A 22,720-nucleotide genomic window follows, 5' to 3' on the forward strand; every position below is an offset into this window, starting at 1 on the left:
AATGGTCAATATTAATTGAAATGGATGTGCAGAACACATTAATATAATAATGTCACGGAACTTCAGTCACTAAAATTAATTGTTCCTGCATGCATATACAGCAGAATTTGATTTTTACGTTTTTATGAGGATCTGAAGGAAAACCCCGCATAAGTGAGAAAAATGTATAACTGAAATGACTTTTAATAACATCGGAAATAACATTTGAAGATAATGTGATACCGTATATGAAGAGAATGAGTTAAGTCAATTTAGTCAAATTTTCACAAGAGAAACACAGTTAAGCTAACTTTGAGTCTATAATACAGTACTCGGATTTATAACACAATATATTCTTTAAGAATGCAAGATTATTTGTAGAAAATCTTGGCTGCTTAGAGTCAAAACTGGGTGATATATTACAGTTCAAACTCCAATCCTGGAAATTTTACAACTTTGACTTACCTCGTTCTTCCAGTGTGATCTTCATTGAATAACATGTGATTATTTTACAAAAAGTCAGTAATGTTGGATTGCTTGCTCCTAAGAAATAAACATTCCCTCAAATTGTGATAATAGTTCCATAATTTGTTCAGTTACATCTCGGTGTGTTAACAAAATGTTGACATACACTATTTCTAAAGCAGTAGCAGCATCATTAAAGTACACAAGATTGGTGGAGGAACCATGGGCAGCTTGGAATTTCAAAGTGGGCCACATCTTAACAATGAATACTTGTTGTATTCTCGCATTTTTACTTTTTCATGGCAAACCTTATTTCGAGAAAAATTAATTTAGAACATATAAATGGCGTTTTGTATCTCCTGAAGTATCTCCTATTATATACGTAAGTTTATTGTTTGTAAAATAACATGTACAAAAATGCTGTCTTAATTATTCCCTGAAGGAGTAAAAACTCGTGCTCAGGGAGTTATCAAAACATATACTTAACACAAACAAAGATAATTATACATCTTGATTACACAACTTTTAACACTGTATCACTTCGGAATATGTATGATAAGAACTTTCTTGTGTTAAATATTATTAACGTACCTTGTTAACATGTTTCGATCTATTTCCGGTCATCTTCGGAACTGGTCTTTGTTGATATTGGTGCCTCTTGTTTCCTGTTTGGGTGCGTTCGTAGTGTAGAGTCAAAGAGTGTATGTGTTTTGAAATTGAGTTGTGTGTTAAGAATATCGTTGGGGGTGTGTTTTCGTGTGTCTGTATATTTCATATTGTTCTAGTGTGTTGAGTTTCTGGCTTTTTGGTTGGATGTGCAGTATTTCCATGTCTTTGTTGATGTCTCCGTAGGTGTGGTTGGCATTTGTGATGTGTTCTTTGTAACGTGTTTGAAATGATCTGCGTGTCTGTCTTGTGTAGAAGTTGTTGCAGGTATTACATTTGAGTTTGTATACGCCTGTGTGGTTGTATTTGTTTGTTTGTGTGTTGAGATGTTTTGTAGAGTGTTATTTGTTCTGTATGCGATGTTGTAGTTTAATTTCTTGAATGAGGTTGCAATTTTATGTGTGTTTTTGTTTTCGTATGTTAGTGTGATGTATTTTTTGTGTTCTTGTGTTTGTGTTGTATTCTTCTGTTTTTTGTGGTTTTGTTTTGTCTTACGTATTATGTTGTCTATTATGTTGGGGTTGTATCCGTTTTCTTGTGCTATGTATTGATTGTGTTTAGTTCTTCGTTGTAATCCTGTTGGTTCATTGGTATGTTGAGTAGTCTGTGTACCATTGTTCGGAATGCAGCTTGTTTGTGTTGCGTGGGGTGGTTGGATGTGTTGTGTGTGTTGTTGTTGTTGGTTTTCTGTATACTACGCGACCAAGGCAGGACCCGTCGTGGCAGAATGAGGAACTCCATGCTCGCTGCGTATGTTTACTGCTGGAGTGTCGTCACATCCAATACCTAGCATTTCAATCTGGTCGCAATGCTGCGTATAGGAAGACGTGTGTTTCGTAGCCAAGCACGGAATGTTATTTATAATGCCATAAAGTTTAGAGATGAAGAAAAGACAACTGATTTATTCCTACCTCTGTTGAAGGCAACAGAGCGTGCTGCAGCTATTGTGAAGGCAAATAAGGAAACAATTAGTAGTCCACACCTGTGGAGTAATGATTAGCTTTTCTGGCCGCGAAACCAGGTGGCCCGGATTCTTTCCCGGTCGGGGCAAGTTACCTGATTGAGGTTTTTCCGGGGTTTTCCTTCAACCAAATATGAGCAAATGCTGGGTAACTATCGGTGCTGGATCCCAGACTGATTTCACCGATATTATCACCATCTCATTCAGACGCTAAATAACCTAAGATGTTGATAAAGCATCGTAAAATAACATACTAAAAACAATTAGTAGGATTAGAAAAGAAGGTAAAGAATGAGAAATGCTAAGGTAAGAAATGATATCAAATGCAATATTGTATAAAATACGGTAGCTACTTTAGTTTACATTACTTTCTATTCATGTTCTCTCCTTTACGAACACCGATGTTGTGATGTTTTTTCTGAATAGATTTCTGTGTGTCTAAGCATATGATAAATAAAACTAAACAATAAACTATAAACTTATACGAATATATAACATATAAAGCGTATTAATAATAACAAAACAAGAGCGCAGTTCAGCATATGCTTCATTTTGCATCTGATGCTGACTTTACAGCTCGGCCTGTGTTGTAAAGCGAATCGCAGCGCCACCAAACAAAACGGTTCCCGCCTTGGTCGCGTAGTACTTTGAATGTGTGTTTGTTGTCTACTTTTGTTATTGTGATGTCTAGAAACTTTATGGATTTGTTGTTTTCAATTTCTAATGTGTAGTGTAGCTTTGGGTGTATTTTGTTTATGTGTTGATGTAGGTTTTGGATCTGTCTTTTGTTTCCTTTGTATAGTAATCGTATGTCATCTACGTATCTGTGCCAATATAGATAATTATTTGACACGAAGTGGGTCAAGGAAAAGAAGAATTATAGGAATAAATTAACTTTAAAAATACAATTTCAATTTTACAATTTAACTCATACAAATACATATACATATTAAATCAATATATATTCTTTAAAAATTAAATTCCTAACGCTATTTTTTAAATTGCTCGTACTAAAATTTTCCAAATTTGGGTATTTTTCAATTATTTTATTATATAACCTTGGACTAAAGTAGGTACCATCGCTAAGAGCTGTGCTTATGAAACACTTTAGTTCCTCTAGTCCAGAACTGTAGCAACTGAGAGCGACTGCTTTACTCCCCTTTCTTACCCCACCCACCTTTTCTACCAGTGCAGTCATGATGTTCTAGTTACGCTCGGCTGCATCAACATTTATTCTCGCGGCGGCAGGTATACAATACGCTATCAAGAATTACAAATGAACAGATAATAAAATCCTTAGGAAATACCTTTAGAAAGTAAGAGAAAAATGAATGAGGGAAATAAATAAATTAAGACATGTAAAATAAATTTTAAAATGTATGTGTGCATATAATCTAAGAAGGTCTACCTATGTATATATCATCCTATTACTAGTAAAGACGATTAAATCCACTTTTTGTGTAAAATAAGTTAAGTACAGTCCCCAACTTGTCTTTCCGTGCTCTGTATTCTACTAAAATGAAATAAGTCCGAAATGTTGCATGCAGGCAACAAACCAATTACTTTATTTGAAGAATTTATTATGATTTTTCGTACATTAATAAAGTTTTAATTCCTGTTTTTACAAAACTTGTATTACTGGTCTTAACTAGTTTTACTAGTAATTAAACGATAAATAAATTGTACGTTGATAAGTGAGTGATAGCAATATGACCAGATGTCAATGCTGTCATTAAACATTGTAACTCACTCCAGCCAAATAAATAAATATTTACATAAATAAATAAGAAAGAAAATAAATAAGTAAATAAATAAACAAGTAAATAAGTAGGCCTAACTAAGTAAGTAAATAAGTAAACAAACAAACAAATAATACGCATATTGCAGTTTAAAGAGAACTGGAACATGGCAAAATCTAAACCTACTACTTCCTAAGAAAATAGGAATATGATTATTTTGTTGTTGAAGACGAAAGAATTGCTTGTTTACTGTGTCCCATCCAATTTATTTCTACTCGTCATTTCAATATTAAACCACATTTCAACAAAGTCCATATTAAGAATTATGGAATGCACAAACTTTCGGGTAAGTTCATTATTACGAACTGTGTATTGATTATTTATTTATATACTGTAAAATTAAGGACATCACTCATTGTGTTCATTTTGAATTGAAATTAATATTGACTTTAAAGGTTCATTATTTAAATGCTATAAATTTATGTTTCCGTAGGTGGTGATAGGAGGAAAGTTTTCGAAAATCTAAAACAGGTTAGGTGCAAAGAAATCTCAAAGAAACTACCGATGGAAATCTAGCATAATTGTAAACCTTGAAACAAGATAACGCATTATAAAAACAATGAATTTCTTACAATCCTTTTTGAAAATTACATGCTGCCACTGATGGACCTTTGACGTCCAGAGAATGTAAATAACTCTATGCGGAAGTCAATCATCCCCAATAGAAGTGGAGTGAGGCTGACGTCATATTTCCCCTACTTACGAGTTCTGCAGGCCTGCTCTAATCATATAAAGTCGGATCTTTTAGTTCCATATTTATGATGATACAATTTAAATTTATTGCGATTTATGTGTAAAGTTTAATAAGGCAATATAATGAATTTGTTTAATTTTCAAAATATTAAAATCAGTGAACAAAGCTCGGATGAGTAATGAATTGTTTTATTAAGGCATATTTTAATTATTATTTTCTGAAGTATTAGTGGAGTGAGATTAGAATTACAAGCATTTCCCCACTCTAAAATTCCATACTGGAGAATGGATTGAAATAAAGCTAAATAAATTAGACGTAAAATATTAACTGGTAAATATGACCGAAGTATAACAAAGATATAAATTGTTTTACGTAACCTATTGCATAAATATGTAATATGTTTATTTCATCGTAAGTGTTGGTCGATTGTAATGCCTAAATATTTAAGTAACTTCTTAGGATTCGATTAATATGGGACATTCACAATTTTGAGAAGAACAATCAGGATGATGAATTTTGAGCCTAAAAGAAGATTGAGGAGTTTTAAGACCACTGAACCTTAGTGAAAATGGAACAACAGTTGTTTTGGATGTGTTTAAGGAAAGAACGTTTGAATCAAACCACTCTTTAATTACATGTAATACATTATTCGCATTAATATAAGTGCCTTTCCAAGGTGTTTTGTTAAAAAAAATTACGGTATCATCCGCATATGAATATATAACCCCATTATATTTGCGTGAATCAGTTAATAACAAATCATTTATATAACTCAAGAATAAAATTGGACCAAGAACAGTGCCCTGAGAGACCCCTACTTTTATGTTTTGAGTAAAACTAAATTCATTATCAATTTTAGTTACATGATTTCTATTATTCAAATATGACTTAAATAAACTTAGAACATGACCATTAATGCCTAACAAGTTTAATTTCTCTAATAAAATATCATGGTTAACGGTATCAAATGCTTTTCGAATATCCAAAAATAAACCCAAGCATTTATTCCGTTGGTCTGACTCACATATGATGTAAAAAATTTATAAATGAAGAATGTATAACTAAAATCAATTAACATGGAAAGTGTATGAATTTTACCAGCACTTGAGTGTGAAACATATAAAATAAGTTTTACTATAATTACATTTAATCAACTAGGCATTAATGGAGCATGCCGACACCTTGATGGTTCCATTCTGTATTGTCCTTGACCAGTAGGTGAAACTAGCATTGAGATAGTTCCGGTGATTTTGGAAGTGAAAATCGTTGAATTTATAAGGGATTTTTTGTGGAGATGCAGTTGATCATATATCCAAGGCACAACAAAAGCTTAAATTATCAAACCCAACCTGTCACAGATTTGTATATACAAGATGTATAAGCGGAGTATGAAGGGAACAACCTCAGCGCTATTATAATTACAAAAACTAATAATTCTACTTACAATAATTTTAAAGTGATTTTCTGGAAGACTTTAATTTGTAGCTGGATCCAGGACTCTTTAACAAGAAACCAACATTAATTAGGAAGCGTGGGTGCAATGCCGGCCCGGGTCGACGATATTTAAGTGTGCTTAAATGCGACAGGCTCATGTCATTAGATTTAGTGGTATGTAAAAGAACTGTGGGACAAAATTCTGGAACACCGGTAACGCTGATATAACCTCGGCAGTTGTGAATGTCGTTAAATAAAACATAATTTAAAAATAAAAAAACAATTCAAAATTTAATTCTAAAGCATGCTGGGTGACCATCTTTCCATATACAGTCCCACCTTTCAATTTCAGATATATCCTCTACCTGTGCTACCTGTACCACCCGTTCCAAGGTTCGGTGGAAAGAAATTTAGATGGTAATGCAGAAACTGGATTTTCAGGGACATATTGCAGCCCATTACCTCAAATAACATTAAAATATTTTATAGCAATTCGTTATAATTATCTGTCCTTCTCCCACCCCCTCGAAAACTTGTCTTTTAAATATTGAAAACCACTCCATCTCTTAAATATTGAAACACACTCCCCCACTTGTCCATTGTTTTAACCATTTTTTTTAAATCAAGTCTAACTTGGTACGAAGTGATGGAAGAATTTTGTTAGGATCTGCAAGTGAATGATACTCCACTTCACACATATTTCTCCAGACACTAAACATTTTCTCAGAACACCCACTCCGATCTTGTAATGATTAGCCTATCTCAACTGCCTTATTCACGCAAAAAAAAAAAAAAAAAAAAAAACAACAGCAAAACTTGGTGTAATCTGGTTGCATTCCAGTTAGAAGTTCATTGACTTTCAGGTTCCAATGTTTTTGCTATTTATGTTCAGAGAAATTCACAATTTTTTGGAGAATATCCATATTCTAATGTAGTCCTTTCATATGATGTCATACTATAGCGACACTTTAAGTAGAAAGATACTTTAATGTTGAGCTATAGAAGTTGCCATCCTTGTACACAGTTGAGAACCTGATGGAAAGTGTCAAGAGTGAGGGAAGGTCCAGACTTAGAGTGGGTTTATCTTGTAACATGTTGGACCAAACAAATTGGATATTTGAACGTTCATTTATCATGAAACATTTTGTCAGCCCAACATATCAGAAATGCTGGGAAAGTTAAGTCATGGACCACTAATTAAAATACTCTGTTCCATGTCATAACAGATGAATACACTGCTTTGTCAGATTTTAAGGTGATTTCATTCATTTCATTTAGTGTTCTGTCGACGGGCAGGTCTTTCACTGCAAACCCAGCTTTCTCCAGTGTTTCCTATTTTCTGCCTTCCACTTTGTTTCTTCATATGATCCATATATCTTAATGTCATCTATCATCTTCTACCACAAACTCTTCTTCCGTTCACCATTCCTTCCAGTGCATCCTTCAGTAGGCAGTTACTTCTCAGCCAGTGACCCAACTAATTCCTTTTTCTCTTCCTGATCAGGGAATCTGGTCCTAAATTATGACCAAAAAAAATTGTTGAAAAAAAAATTGTTCTAATCTATCATTGTCGCTTTTTATACATTCCTCAGCATACCGAGAATACTGAGATTTAAACACTTGTACCAGACTGGCACTCTTTTCTCTTTCAACATTTATCATTCCATAGCATTCCCGAACACCAGCTGGCAATGCACAAAGAGAAGCTTCACTGTTCTTGTATTATAAGTAACTTACCTTTTATGTGCAGTCAGCTTTGATGTCAATTGCCTTAGTATATAGATCTTTAAGATTTATTGCAGTACATTTTTTCCCTATGTTGACAAAAGATTTGTATGAAGTTCAGTTTAGTAGGATTGAGATACAGCTATATGACTTGAGTACTGCAAAGTTAATATGTATGTAATTGAACGTTACTATTTACACTGTTTATGTAGTGTTTAAATAGTAATGTCCGATTTTGAATGCAAGAACTATTATTAACTGAGTGTGTTACCTCAGGTGCTTCTGTTTGAGCGTGTATTCGGGAGATCCTGAGTTCAAACCCCAGGGCCAGCCAATCTGATTGAGGTTTTTTTCTTTTTCTTTTTTTCCTGAATCTATTATTATACTATATATTTCCAGTAATGAAGGTAAATGTTGGGTTGGTACCCAATTTCTACGAAAAACAGATTCATAACCCTCTGACAATAGTATTTTCTCTTCTTGTTTTGGATATTTATTTATTCTTTTTCCGCCTCTTCACATAACTATGCTAAAGCTACTCTATGCGATCCATTTTACACTGCAACACACATCTGTTCAGTTCAATTCCACTAGATGTGAGTGACAACAGACATTTCGATTCTGCTAAGTGGGAGCTGGCCTTATTTCTGCTTACACTCAACAACAGCTTCACAAAATAATATCAATAATAGTAATAATACTAATCCTTGTACATGGAGTATACTTCCATGAATAGGATTTGAGCACAACTTCGTACACACCCAGTATATGTAATTACTAATTATATAAGCATAATTGCGAGTTTTAATAAATTATGATTGATAAATATTATTTCTACAAATAATAATGAGCGACCTGTATGAGCCTACAAATAATGAGTGTTTTGTAGAAATGTCACTAAGGACACTGAAGTTCGATTCCCAGCAATGGTATGATGTGTGGTGAAAGCAGGTTATCCTGGACATTTTAGTATACCTTCTGTAATTTATGTAACTGTTGTTGCACCATTACCTCCGTTTTATGATAGTAATATGAACAAGTTTTATAGTTACAAAAGATAGTGTAAGACTAAATGTTTCTGCCATCATTCACTGTTTGCGATAGTCTTACCTGTAATTGCAATTTACAGTAAGAGTAAGTAAATTGGTTTCATGTGTAGTTCCTCTTGTATTGTTACTTGCATTTGTTTTAGTAGCTCAACCACATTAATTTAATAAGAGAAGTGTCTGGTGATTGTTGTCAACTAGAAAGATTTAAAATTAATATTATGAAGTGCTACAACTATGACAGAAGAAGAAGGTATTTAGAACAGTGGCATGAAATATAGACTTGTAACCTGAGACTGGGGAAGGGAGGATGTGAGGGTGCTGGAGGTATAGAGAGATCTGTTAGCACAATGTTACTTTGTGAGAGCACTGTCTTTTTTTTTTTTTTTCCTCGGAAGAATCAAGAAAAAGATGAAAGGGACTATTTAATTCTAAGGAAAATAAGTTTAAGGAAGCATAAAAAATATGTGTGAAAATTTCGAAAAGTCTATTATTAATTGAAATTACATTTGAAATATCAATTACATATTTAATATTCTGTATTAAAACAATATTTATGTATAAAATAAATAATACAACCGTCTATATTAAAAAAATGTGTAAGTTTCCTAACAAAATTTACATGATAACATGAGAGCTAGGTGGAGAAGAGAGGTAGAGGAGACGCTGTCTTCTTAAACAGTGGAGGAGACTAAGTGCAACCAAACCAAGTTTCATCCTGAGTTAGAGGCAAAGTATCAATCCTGAGTTATTAATTAGTGCATTGAATGACTTCACATAAGAAATCACAATATGGTTGACTCACTAGGTACATTTAGTTTTCGGAAGTTGATCGTCTCTATCCCATGTTATTCCAAATATCTATACACATTAGCCAAATTTCCTAGGTGTGTTGCTTAGACACAGTGCCAGATAATGTTATTTTCTTATAAGCTATCATTCACTTATCAACATACAATTTTGTACATACGTGGAATTATTATTATTATTATAGTGCTGTAATTTCCCTCAGCCAAAGTATAATACATAAAAATTATCATGTTGTTCATTTAATTTTTTCCTCCATTGCTTCCTATCTAATATGTCTGGATTTTGTAGTCCTTTCAGTTTCATATTTTTTCTTACTCCGTCCATACAATTTTCATTAGATCTTCCTTTCCTGTTCCTTCTTTCTGGTTCCCATCACATGATTTCCTTGGTATTCTTCCTTCATCCATCCTTTTAACATGCCCTTACCATTGTAATATTTTTTTCTTTTATGTCTTCCTAAGAATTCTATTATTTGTTCATTTGTAATTCTTGATGTGTTGGCTAATTCAATTTCATAACTAAAATGTAGCCATTCTTTTTTTTTTTTTTTATAAGACTGCATTCACTCCAATCTATCTTAATAGGCCTACATATATATGGTTTATATCTTCTATTTCACTCATGATGCACATCTGTCATTGTCTGTATTACCTCTAAAACCTTTCACACTCGTAATCTAATCCATTGAAAACCAATTCTACCATTTCTATCGCAATTTCTTATATACAGTCGACTTCTGATAATTTGTGTATGGTTAATTGGTTTTGCGGGTAATTCAAAATCCTTTTTTAAGGGGGAGAGGTGAAATAACATTGTCATTTCCGTTTTTACTCGAATTATGTTGCCTACCTCCTCTCAAATGGTTAGTTGACAAGGAAGATCATAGGTACAGACAAGAAAGTGAGGATGATATCATACAAGATTTGACTGCTGTTTGTGGAAGAGATGACAAAGATTGCAAGAATGAAACCAGGAAGTTACGAAAGTTGCACACACCCAAGCTAGTATTACTTCAGACACGCTTTTGTCGTATATGTAAAATTGTGGTGATTTTTCATTTACAGAAATTTGCCATCTAAAATCAGACAAAATTAACAATTCTTTGAGAAACAAAGATGACAGATTAATTATTTTGTTAAACTAAAGTGTCTTATGATATTTTGTAAAACCTGTGTTTCTTGATTCAAGGCTCTAGTCCACTGCAGTAGCTACTGTATAATGTTGTGTTTCAAGATGTTTTGCACTGATTCACATTTTCAGCTTGATTTTGAAGAGTATTTTAGTAATTAAACCTGTTGAAGTAACTTTTACTAGACTTTAAATAATACTGTAATAAAAATGTTGCACATAATTCGCGGCTTTCGATATTTCGCGGAAGTTCATGCATCAATTACCGCGAATTATTGGAAGTCGACTATATATGGTTCTTGATTCCATACCATTTTGACTTCCCTGTAATTTTGTTGTAAATTTTTGTTATTCACGTAACTAAACATTTGTTGTTTTTCTATATCGTCACACCTTTGTCTAATAATATTTAAATTGCTGTTTTCACTTTAGTGATTTTCCCTCCGCAGTTTTCCCAGCCTAATTTTATCCAATTCATTTTTTAAATCACTAGCCCAATTTATTTTATTACCATTCATTACCAAATATCTATAACAAACCATAACAATTTCGTTATCTTCCATTTTTAAAACTGTAAACAAAAACTTTACTATTTCTATTTTATTGCTACATCTATCACATTCCAACATTATTGTTCTCCTGGGTGCCGAATTAGGGAGTAGATAATCTTTTACCTGAAGTCATTATGCATATATGAAGCATATACTTTAAATGAACATACCCTACTTTGTGTAGGGTATTATATAATAAAGAGTTGCATTTTAACCGTACTTCTGTCATTACTTTATTGATAAGAGGTCTACCCATAACACGACATGGCCACTTGCAAATGAATAAATTGGATTGAACACCTTTTATAGCTGTAGTTGAGTGCTTGCATAAAGATATAAAATGTAATGGACCGATTACGATGTTAGTGGTGGAACTGCTTTATTAACACTGGAAATTGAGAGAGCATAGTTTAATTCACGTAACTTGATCAGTGAAAGGGAGAGAAATACTAATGCACGAAAAAAGTCATTTGGGGAAACAGTTCATATGAACAGTTTCTCATTTTTCAAATGTGAATAAATTTCTATTTTTATCTTCGAAAATATTGTTGAAAAATAGCTTAAACACTAACCCATTAAATTATTATAATGCACTGCAAAACTTGGTATGTTTCATTTAGTAATACGATGTTAGATATAGGTACATTTTGACAGATTTAACTGTTCAGTCAATCATACGAGTATCTAGAAACATTACACGTTATTCTATTAAGAACAAATATAATTTCCATGTCATGTAATTTGTTATCAAGTATTAAATTTGTAGTACTAGTACAGTCTGATCTTTAAGTCATTCCACAGTAGTGGAATACGCGAGAATCCATTAGATACGAGAAATGTAGTGGTAACCCTGGCTCTGTGTTAGCATTACAACCATTCACGAATGATTACAAATACCTCTTGGTGTAGGGACAGTGGCAGACTGGTTGAAGTTAATTTAGAGAAATCAATAAAAGAGAGGAAAACTAATAATAATAATAGCAATAGCAATAATAAGCGGTTCACCACTGTGGAGTAACGGTTAGCATGTCTGTTTGTGAAATGAGCCACCCAGGTTCAAATCCTGGTTGAGGTTTTTCCGGGATTTTCCCTTAACCCATTAACAGCAAATTCTAGATAACTTTGACGTTGGATCCTGAACTCATTTCATTGGTATTATCACGTTTATCTCACACAGATGCTATATAACCATAATAGTTGATAAAGTGCCATAAAATAACAGCATTAAAAAATAATAAGTGACCTCACCCTTTCAAGTAAGATGCTGTTAATGTTCCCCATTCTGTCCAAGGCGTAAATCCACACTTTTTGTTTTGTTATGATACACTTCAAATTTTATTTTGCCATTGAATCTGTGTAACTTCTTATTGAAAATTTTAGGTTGTCTTGATATGGCTCGCTGCCGACTTAGCTGCATCCCGAAAGAAATAATTTGGTGGAGTAAGATTAAGGGATCTCGGAGATCATAGTTCTTGAGAAGTTGTTCTCTCCGAAAATGTCTCCTATCAAATTCATTGACTACATGAGCATTATCCTGTTAAGAAAACCATTTAGCAGCTATTCTTCATTAAATTTAACTGTCCAATAAATGGAACATAATATCGGAACAGTAAACTTCAGAACATCAGGCCTTGTAAAAAAAATTGGGCCAATAAATAAGGATTCACACCACATGCCTATTTACTCTTGATCCAGTTTCACTTCTTTCACTGCATACAGGTTTTTCAATGACCAATTCTGCTATTTTGAGAATTAACGTAACATGATAGTTAAAACCAGGCTTCATATGTAAACATGTGAAAATGTTCTAATTAACATTTCAACACCATGGCGCCAAATCTGAAACCATTCATAGTAATGAATATGCTTCCCTTCGCAGGATTATTGTTTGTTCTGTTATAAACATTTTGAACACTCTGTCAATGCACACTTGCATAGTTAAAGAGATAGTCCAACACTGACTGCTGTCTGCAGCCCTTATTACAGTGGGGGAGGGTAAAGCTTTCTTGTCCTTGACAGAGTCTAAAGAAGCTACCAACTTCTCTGTGGATGTACTGATCGCCATACTATCTGCTGTATTGTAGACGGATCACAGTGTACATTTTTTTTATGTTTTTAAATTCAACTACTATTGTTTTAATTTTTATTTCTTGTGTAGTCATACTTAGATTTACATGTTTATGATTTATGGATTTCATTACTTTCAGTGTGACGTCAGTGTTTTATAAAACAAGCTTATACATTTTCAGGACTGAACTTCATGTTTGTCCACAGTTTTCGATGATTATCAGAATTGTATTAACAGAAGTACCGTCATTTCCCATAACTATGGTCCTGGAACACAACTATGATCCACGATACAACCGTTCAAATTTTGTACTTCATAACATAGTACCTCATTTATATTTTTGCTGTACTGTAGTTTGAAATCAAGTCACTGCAGCTATATAGGAACAGTCTATGTTACTTCTGCAATGTTTTTTTAAATGGTTGTATCTTGGACCATAGTTGTGTTCCAGGATCATAGTTGTGGAAAATGTCCTACTTTATCTTAATCTAAATCAATGTTAATGTTTTAAATATATAGTAGGAATCATTGTGATGATTTGTAGGAAATAACTTTTCTTTTCTTTCCATTTACAGGATTTACCAGAGTATGCTTGTAAATATTGTGGCATTCATGATCCAAGTTGTGTGGTTATGTGCAATGTGTGTAAGAAGTGGTTTTGCAATGGGAGAGGAAATACATCTGGTTCTCATATTATCAACCATCTCGTGAGAGCCAAGCACAAGGTAATGAAATGCACCTTATATTTCTTTCATGAGGTTTTTCCACTGTTTTTCCCACAAGACTAGTAGTTGAATTAATTTCATCACGTCAGTTTACACTCGTGAACTTACCTTCTCTCTCTTAAATACATTCTATTATTGTGTTCTTACTTTACCTGCATGTCAGTAATATAGTCTCTCTTTTCCATTTTCTAACCAAACTGAAGTTTTCTCTAAATGCTAACTAACTTCCAAAAGTATTTGCAGTTACTTTGCCAATACTTTGATTCAAACATATCAATGTCGTGCACGAAAGATTTGTTAGCTGAAGAGCCCTCTAAACAACCTGAGTAAAAGTCCACACCTGTGAAGTAACGGTCAGCACGTCTGGCCGCGAAACCAGGTGGCCCAGGTTCGAATCCTGGTCAGGGCAAGTTACCTGGTTGAGGTTTTTTCCGTGGTTTTCCCTCAATCCAATACGAGCAAGTGCTGGGTAACTTTCGGTGCTGGACCCCGGACTCATTTCACCGGCATTATCACCTTCGTTTCATTCAGATGCTAAATAACTAGATGTTGATACAGCATCGTAAAATAACCCAATAAAATAAAATAAAACCTGAGTAAAAGCATTGCTCACAATACTTCAATCAGTCACACTTTGCCACATACCAACTTTCTGGCTTTAACTGCATCGGTATTGACCAACATGAATTCATTAGAGTGTATTATGTGTTTTGATGTTCTGCACTTGTGTTGTTCACAGAGTGTTGCATTGCTAGGTGAACGGTTTGTGCATTGGCTTTGTGAACTGAAGTCCCAAGTTTAAATGTTGATGATTAAATTGCAATTAACAGATATTATCCATACTTCATTCAGTCACAGCTAATGTATGTGTATGCTTTTGACGTTAGATATGAATATTTGAAATAAAGTAGTTGTCTTAAAGTTGAGGGTACTAGTACCACCAATAATTGAATCTCACATGTAAAACTACCTGATCCATTGTCAAACTTTGAAATAAATATTTATTTTTTTCTCTGAAAGTCGAAACCAATACAGTCTGTTGTTGGAAGAGTCTGTTTACATACATAATTTGTATCATTTATATTGTAGTAGTTAGTAAATTAGCTCTTCACTCCTACATCTATAATTTGTTACATTTTGACATTGTAAGTTTGATTTTGGGGTCTTGACAGTTGCTTTGAACTCACGAAACTGATATCAACTAATTTGTTGGTGATATAGCACATGTAGTGCTCACAAGACCAATAGGAATTTTTGTGCACACTATAAAATAATCTGTAATGGTGGCATTCAAAGGATGAGTGATGTTAATTGTGTGATAGAGAGAGAGAGAGAGAGATTTTTTTTTTTTTTTTTACTATCTCATTATGAAAGGTATAGAGTGAGTGAGTATTATTGTGATTGTTGTAAAATCCTGTTTGAGGTTTTTCAAGGAAATACAAATTTTTAACATCCCTTACTCCAAAATATGCTTTTTGATTTCTACGCATATTTGTCTGTATACAACAATTCTATTGACGGATTTTTTTATATTCAATATTTACAAATAAATTCAACCAAAAATGATACTGGTGAAACATAAGTTGCTTAGCTTTGATAAGAGTTAATAAATAGTTTTTATTTTAAAAATACCGTAATATGGGGTGAATGTGATCAAAATTTTCAGTTTTCTAAGTGTTAACCATATGAAGTTACATCGTAGTAAAGTACCAATTAAATTGTATAATCTTCTATTTTTTTAGGATCCTGGTACCAAATGTAAGCATCCTGTATTGTTTTCAACTTTTTTTTTTATTGTTGATCGATGTCACCTCAATAAGAGGAATGAATTCGATCACACATTATTTTATCATTTAAAATCGGATACATAAGGCAATCACCAATTGAAGTTTTAAAAACGTTTTTAAAGAAAGTTTCAATGACAAAATATAATTATAACAAGATCATAAATGACAATTAATATCGTGGACTTTCATATTAAAGAATGTGTATTTCCCATGTCAATAAGTTTGTTGCACCACCTTTCGAACTATCCACCCTTCTTATACTTCAGTGGAAGGATATATAAAAAAATGTATCACCCTCTCCCACCTTTTTTCTGAGAAATTTCTTCTCATACAAATCCTCTGCAATTTTTTTTTTATCCATTCTGCCAGTGAATCTTGGAGAATCTTGTAATAGCGAATTTTTTTTTTATGCGTAATTTATTATTCAGTATCATGTAAGTAGCCCCAAATTCTTCCGAAACCTTTATAATGCTTACTTTTCTTAATTTTAAAATTTTCACCACTTTACAAAGGTACATTGAGTTGCAATTGCACTTTTGGTCCTAGCTTGTTTGTATATACTCACATTGTTGAATTTTACCTACAACGTAATGAAAATTAAGTAAAGGAGCATAACTTGGTAACAAAATTAATTCCAACCATGAATTACCAGCTTCTTCCTTATATATGTGCGTGATTGGAGTCACTTTCCAAAATAACAACACTACATTAAAAAGGAGCATAGGTCCTAAAATAAAAACGAAAATAATTTTATCTCTAATACTTTACACTAACCTTTAAGGAACTCTTATGAAATTAAATAATGTGTTACTTACTCTATTAATAAAACATTTAGTGAAGTACAGCAAAAGTTTTCTACAAGAATTTTCCACCAAAGAAATTTAGCGTACCTCGTACAGTAAGTTCCGCGTGATTTAAATATCCATTGTTGCTGACAAATTATCTTCCTTAGAAACATGAGTGTCAACAATGCTTTCAAATTACGAGTAACATCTGTACACCATTCCTTGTTCAAAAAAACAACTGATCCGTTTGAAAATACTATATCAGATTCACCCCGTTTTATGGAATTATATTAATTGACAGCTCACTCACAGTTTATTCTGGTAATTTTGTTAATAAGATCATATAATTGAAATTATATCTATAGATGTTATGCAATCAAGAACGTTTTTTCAGATACTTTAATTATTATGTACAAAATTATGCCACAAATCTCCAGACAAAATTTAGAGCTTTAAGGTAATCTGTAGCATGATTTTTAAACGCAACATTCTCTAACATAACAGAAATAGATTAAAAAAACATATAGTTTCTGTAAAAATAAATTGTATAGTAGGCTATAAATCAATCGAAAATTTCTTTGGATAAAAATGTATTACTTCAAAATATCTGCACAAATTTGTTTGTAAAATGTATATAGACCGAAACCTAACATTACAGACATACAATTAAATAAGAGAACTTATTTTTCTGTAAAATATGTACTCTTCTGTAGAGGGAGTTCCAAATGTACGTATGCAGTCCGTGTTCATTTTTTATCGCAAGCAATTTTAAGACATATCAAATTGTTATAACTTTTCCTTATGTAATAAGTAAGGAGCTAATATTTCAATATATAAATTTTGGCATCGAAATCCCTTTAATGCGTGTTCCTATTTACCACCTGTTGAACTTTGTTATAGCATCATTGAAATGACTAAAGAAATTGTCACAATAATTGGATGTTGATTTACTTACTTACGACTTTTAAGAAACCCAGAGGTTTGCCACCCTCACATAAGCCCGCCATCTGTCCCTATCTTGAGTAAGATTAATCCAGTCTTTACCATCATATATCACCTCCCTCAAATCCATTTTAATATTATCCTCCCATCTACGTCTTGGCCTTCCCAAAGATCTTTTTCCCCTCCAGCCTCCCAACTAACACTCTATATACATTTCTGGATTTGCCCCTACGTGCTACATGTCCTACCTATCCCAAACATCTGGATTTAATGTTCCTAATTATGTCATGTAAGGAATACAGTGTGTGCATCATAGGTGATATGTGACTATAGTCTTGATTATTCAATGAGGACGGCAAGACCTCATATAATATATATGAGAGAGAGAGAGAGAGAAATAAATAAGTAAATACAGTAGGTAAGTAAAATACAAAAATTTCACAATATTACGTATTTTGTAGAACACTATAATTTAATTTGTAATTTCATATAGATCAACAGTATTACAACTTTTTAAATTCCATTTTTTTTTTTTTTTTTGCTATTTTGAAAAAAATACTATTGCGAATTGTAGAAAATAGTGAAGTATGTAGTAAATTCTATTATATAAAGCAATTAAGATCTCTAACAACTCACAATTAAGAACATAGATGAAGAAATCTGTAATTTTTTTCTGCTTCAGTTTTACAAAATACTGCATCTATAAATCATTTCTATTTTTTTTTTTTAATCTAAACAGTTCACAGCATACATCAGTTTTCATTCTATCATTCTTGGTAGATTTAGGGCCTATATATATAACATCAACTTTATTTTCCACACTTAGAACTTTTCTTTTCTTTGCATCGTGCTGCATTGTCTGTATGTAACACCTGTTTGCAAACAGTGTCTAAAGTTAGTCTGAACTGAATGTCTTGATTACAATGATACACAACTTGGCCTGCTATAGTTTTTAAAGGATTGTTGCTACAACAGAAAAAAGTTTGACATATCCGACACTCTAACCTCTTTTCTTAGAATTCCAGTTCTTGATCCGTAAAATGCTTTTGTCACAGAAAATGAAAACGTTATTTATCACTCGTGACATTACTGCCTACCTACATATCCCTCTTAGCAACATTTTCGATTTAATATATGTAGAACATGAATTTGTAAAGAATTTATGTTGCTACCAAATATTACTATAAACAGGTTGTTTATCAGAAGCTTGTTATTGTTTTGTTGTTTAGTCAACTGTCCAAAGACAGGTCTGAACCTCACGAGTGATACCAACAAGGCACCACTTATGAGGCAACTAGGGCAGGAGATAATGGGGTAGGATGACCAGTTCCTTTCCCCCTCCATTACATACATTGCCTATTAGCTACATGTTACACTAATCAGACTTCAGATCATACAAACAATTATTGTTCTTTCTCTGATACAATCGTCAAGTGAGATGTACTGCGTGATAATAGAGGTGTACATATCAGCCAGAACCTCAATCAGAGGATAAGCTTGTCATTATAAAAATAATAAGTCACATTCGTTTAATATAGATAAAAACTCTACTTCTTAATGACTGTTATTGTGACCAAGGTGTCACACTAACTGAGGTCACTGTAAGCTAGTTCAACTGTATGTTATAAAGGAAAACTTTGTGTTTACGACATACAATACAATATTTTTTAAATGTAAAAATTCTCTCACTACCTTGTATATCAATAATAATAATTACAGGCTTACTATCTCTCAGTAAAGTAATGAAAATGTAATAATTGTAAGCTTTACTTTTGTTCGAAGGTCGGTACTTCTTATTTCAACTGCTCATAACTTCTTTAGTTCAATTCCACATTGATCAATGAGAGATCAATATTAATAATGAAATATGATAAAGTTTAATATTTTGATTGGTGAAAAGTAAATTATCCCAATTTAACTATAATGAGGAACACAGCTACTTACGGAAATTGAAGTTGGTTGTTTTGACTTTCAAGTAGAACATAGACCCACATTGGAAGAGGATGATTAATTTTATATTATAAAAGATTGAAATAAAAATTTATAGTTACGTAATTTGGGACTATTAATTTCCGTTGCAGGAAGTGACTTTACATAAAGATGGTCCACTGGGCGAGACTGTTTTGGAATGTTACTCATGTGGTGTGAGGAATGTATTTGTGTTGGGTTTTATTCCTGCCAAAGCAGATTCAGTTGTGGTATTGCTATGCCGTCAGCCTTGTGCTGCACAAAGTTCTTTGAAGGATATGAATTGGTAAGTATTCCAAATTATAAATATAAAATTGGTTTAGTTCCATCCTTATAAAATAATTCTGCATCTTTAGTCCATGAGTTTCGAAGTGAAAATTAACGCAAATTTACATTGTGCAGTCATTAACTGTTCACTTTTATTTATTTCTCTCATGTTGAAGGCAAATCTGGTCTCTGTTTTATAGTACTGTTATACTCTTACTCCCATATTTAAATTTATTACACACTCAGTATCAAATTAACACAAACATTTCAGATTCGTATCTAATTGAATTAAAATTTGTTGTATGTTATTGCAGGTGATCTGCAAGTATTATTAAATATGTGTCCTTTTGTAAATATATTCGCTTGTGAAATGTTTCAGGTTACCCTCTCCTCTCTCATACATTAATATTTTTATTTTAATTTTCAGGGATCAAGAGCAATGGAAGCCTCTTATTGCTGACCGTTGCTTTCTTACTTGGTTAGTAAAAATTCCATCTGAGCAGGAACAGCTGCGTGCAAGACAGATATCAGCAATGCAGATCAATAAGCTGGAAGAACTTTGGAAGGATAATGCTGATGCTACCTTTCAAGATTTAGAGAAACCGGGTGTTGATGAGGAACCACAACAAGTATTGCTCAGGTATGCATTTTGTGTTATGAAGTAGTGTATCCCACATCTAGCTGCATGTCTAAGGTATCATGCCTTGAACTAGTGATATGGAATAAGCGCTAGTTCAAGTCCTCGTGGGGGAGAGGCAGAATTTTTTTTATGAAATTTCGACCAGTGTATGGGACCAGCGTCCACCCAGGATCATGATGAATTTTTATAGCTACAGTGAGTAGCAAAATTCGGTTTCATAAGTAAGCTATAAGATCTGGGGCGGGGTATTATGCTGACCATACTAATTGGATGATAGTTCACCTCTGCTGAGGTTGAGACATGAGACCAGCAATCGTCTGATCAGTCTTGGTCCTTCATGGGCTGTCGTGCCACAGAAAAAACCAAACATGTAAGCTTTTTTTTTCTTTCTTTTTTTTCTATATTAGATAAAATATAAGACACATAAAATGAAATGTCTGTTACAGATATGAAGATGGCTATCAGTATCAAAATATATTTGGACCATTAGTGAAGTTGGAAGCTGACTATGACAAGAAGCTGAAAGAATCACAGACTCAAGAAAATATCGAGGTTCGCTGGGATGTTGGCCTTAATAAGAAAACAATTGCGTACTTTACTCTTGCAAAAACAGATGGAGGTAAGGTTACAGACATTCCTGTTGAATGTAATACTTACTTACAAATGGCTTTTAAGGAACCCACAGGTTCATAGCCGCCCTCACATAAGTCCGCCATCGGTCCCTATCCTGTGCAAGATTAATCCAGTCTCTATCATCATATCCCACCTTCCTCAAATCCGTTCTAATATTATCCTCCCATCTACGTCTCGGTCTCCCCAAAGGTCTTTTTCCCACCGGTCTCCCAACTAACACTCTATATGCATTTCTGGATTCGCCCATTCGTACCACATGCCCTGCCCATCTCAAACGTCTGGATTTAATGTTTCTAATTATGTCAGGTGAAGAATACAATGCATGCAGTTCTACATTGTGTAACTTTCTCCATTCTCCTGTAACTTCATCCCTCTTAGCCCCAAATATTTTCCTAACCACCTTACTGTATTTTTCAAGCACCCTTAACCTCTGTTCCTCTCTCAAAGTGAGAGTCCAGATTTCACAACCATACAGAACAACCTGTAATATAACTGTTCTATAAATTCTAACTTTCAGATTTTTTGACAGCAGACTAGATGACTACTAATTATAGTTGAATATAATTAGTAGATAAATATTTGTATCTTATTTTAAAACCCGAAATGAACTGTATTATTGTTATAATTTTCAGTTTTAGGGGAGAAAACTATTTACACTAAAAACAAATAACTGTTTACAACAGTATTTATTCTGTGCAATATTTCCTAATTCACCAGCCCAACTGTAGTCTACAGCTTTACTTTAAGATTTTTTAATTAGACATTAAAAATTCAGATTTGACTACTTCAGTGATATAAATACATTGGTAAATGTGTTAGTACTTTGTCTCACCCTGTAGTTATATGAAATATACAGTAGTATTTCATGAATAATCTGTATGTTTCTTAATTTCCATATAAATCTATGTTTAATTGAATCTTGTTTCAAGATATGAAATTGATGCATGGAGATGAACTACGTCTGCGCTATCTCGGAGAGCTGCACAAGCCATGGTCAGGAGTTGGTCATGTGATCAAAATCCCTGATAATTTTGGAGAAGAAGTTGGTATCGAACTGAAGAATAATAGTGGGGCTCCCACTGATTGCATCTCACACTTTGTTGTTGACTTCATCTGGAAATCAACTTCTTTTGATAGGTTAGCGTATAAACTGAGTACTTCTACTATCTGGATTTACATACTGGTAAAGTAAATTATTTCATAACAAATCAAAGTGTCTCAATATATGCATTGCAATACACTTTCTTTCTAATAGTTAATGTTATGAGCTAGTGTCCGGATATTTATGTAATTACATATTTTTTCCTTAGCATGTATGTCTGAAAACTCAAAATGTTGTCGAATTAGGCTATTAAGACCAATATATTTAATTTTAATACTACATATTTTTACATGGTTCCCACAATACTACATGTTTTTAAGATAATCACATATTTCTACATAAAACTGATATCCATGTCAAATGTTGTCTAATTAAACACTTTGTAAAAAATTATCAATACAGTATTTCAACAAAAATTAGAACGGAATTATAAAAACATTTATATAATTTTAAACTCAAAATTGTCAGTACCTAATGGGATACACATTTCAGCATTCAGGAGAGGACAATCACTGAAGTATATACTGGTATTTTCCTGCTAATCA

At 33.0% G+C, this 22,720-nt stretch overlaps 1 protein-coding gene across 2 annotated transcripts in view; it reads left to right on the top strand.

Moving 5' to 3' along the window:
* Positions 1 to 22,720, top strand: part of Upf1 (Upf1 RNA helicase) — an 81,423-nt gene that overhangs the window by 10,573 nt on the left and 48,130 nt on the right. For both annotated transcript variants that reach the window (XM_069823788.1, XM_069823787.1), the window contains exons 3-7: positions 13,902 to 14,051; positions 19,647 to 19,819; positions 20,228 to 20,440; positions 20,887 to 21,059; positions 22,003 to 22,210. In XM_069823788.1, the coding sequence (XP_069679889.1) occupies positions 13,902 to 14,051; positions 19,647 to 19,819; positions 20,228 to 20,440; positions 20,887 to 21,059; positions 22,003 to 22,210 (917 nt within the window). The remainder of the gene's footprint in view (positions 1 to 13,901; positions 14,052 to 19,646; positions 19,820 to 20,227; positions 20,441 to 20,886; positions 21,060 to 22,002; positions 22,211 to 22,720) is intronic.

Source organism: Periplaneta americana, chromosome 4 (assembly GCF_040183065.1).
Source record: "Periplaneta americana isolate PAMFEO1 chromosome 4, P.americana_PAMFEO1_priV1, whole genome shotgun sequence".
Classification (NCBI taxonomy): domain Eukaryota; kingdom Metazoa; phylum Arthropoda; class Insecta; order Blattodea; family Blattidae; genus Periplaneta; species Periplaneta americana.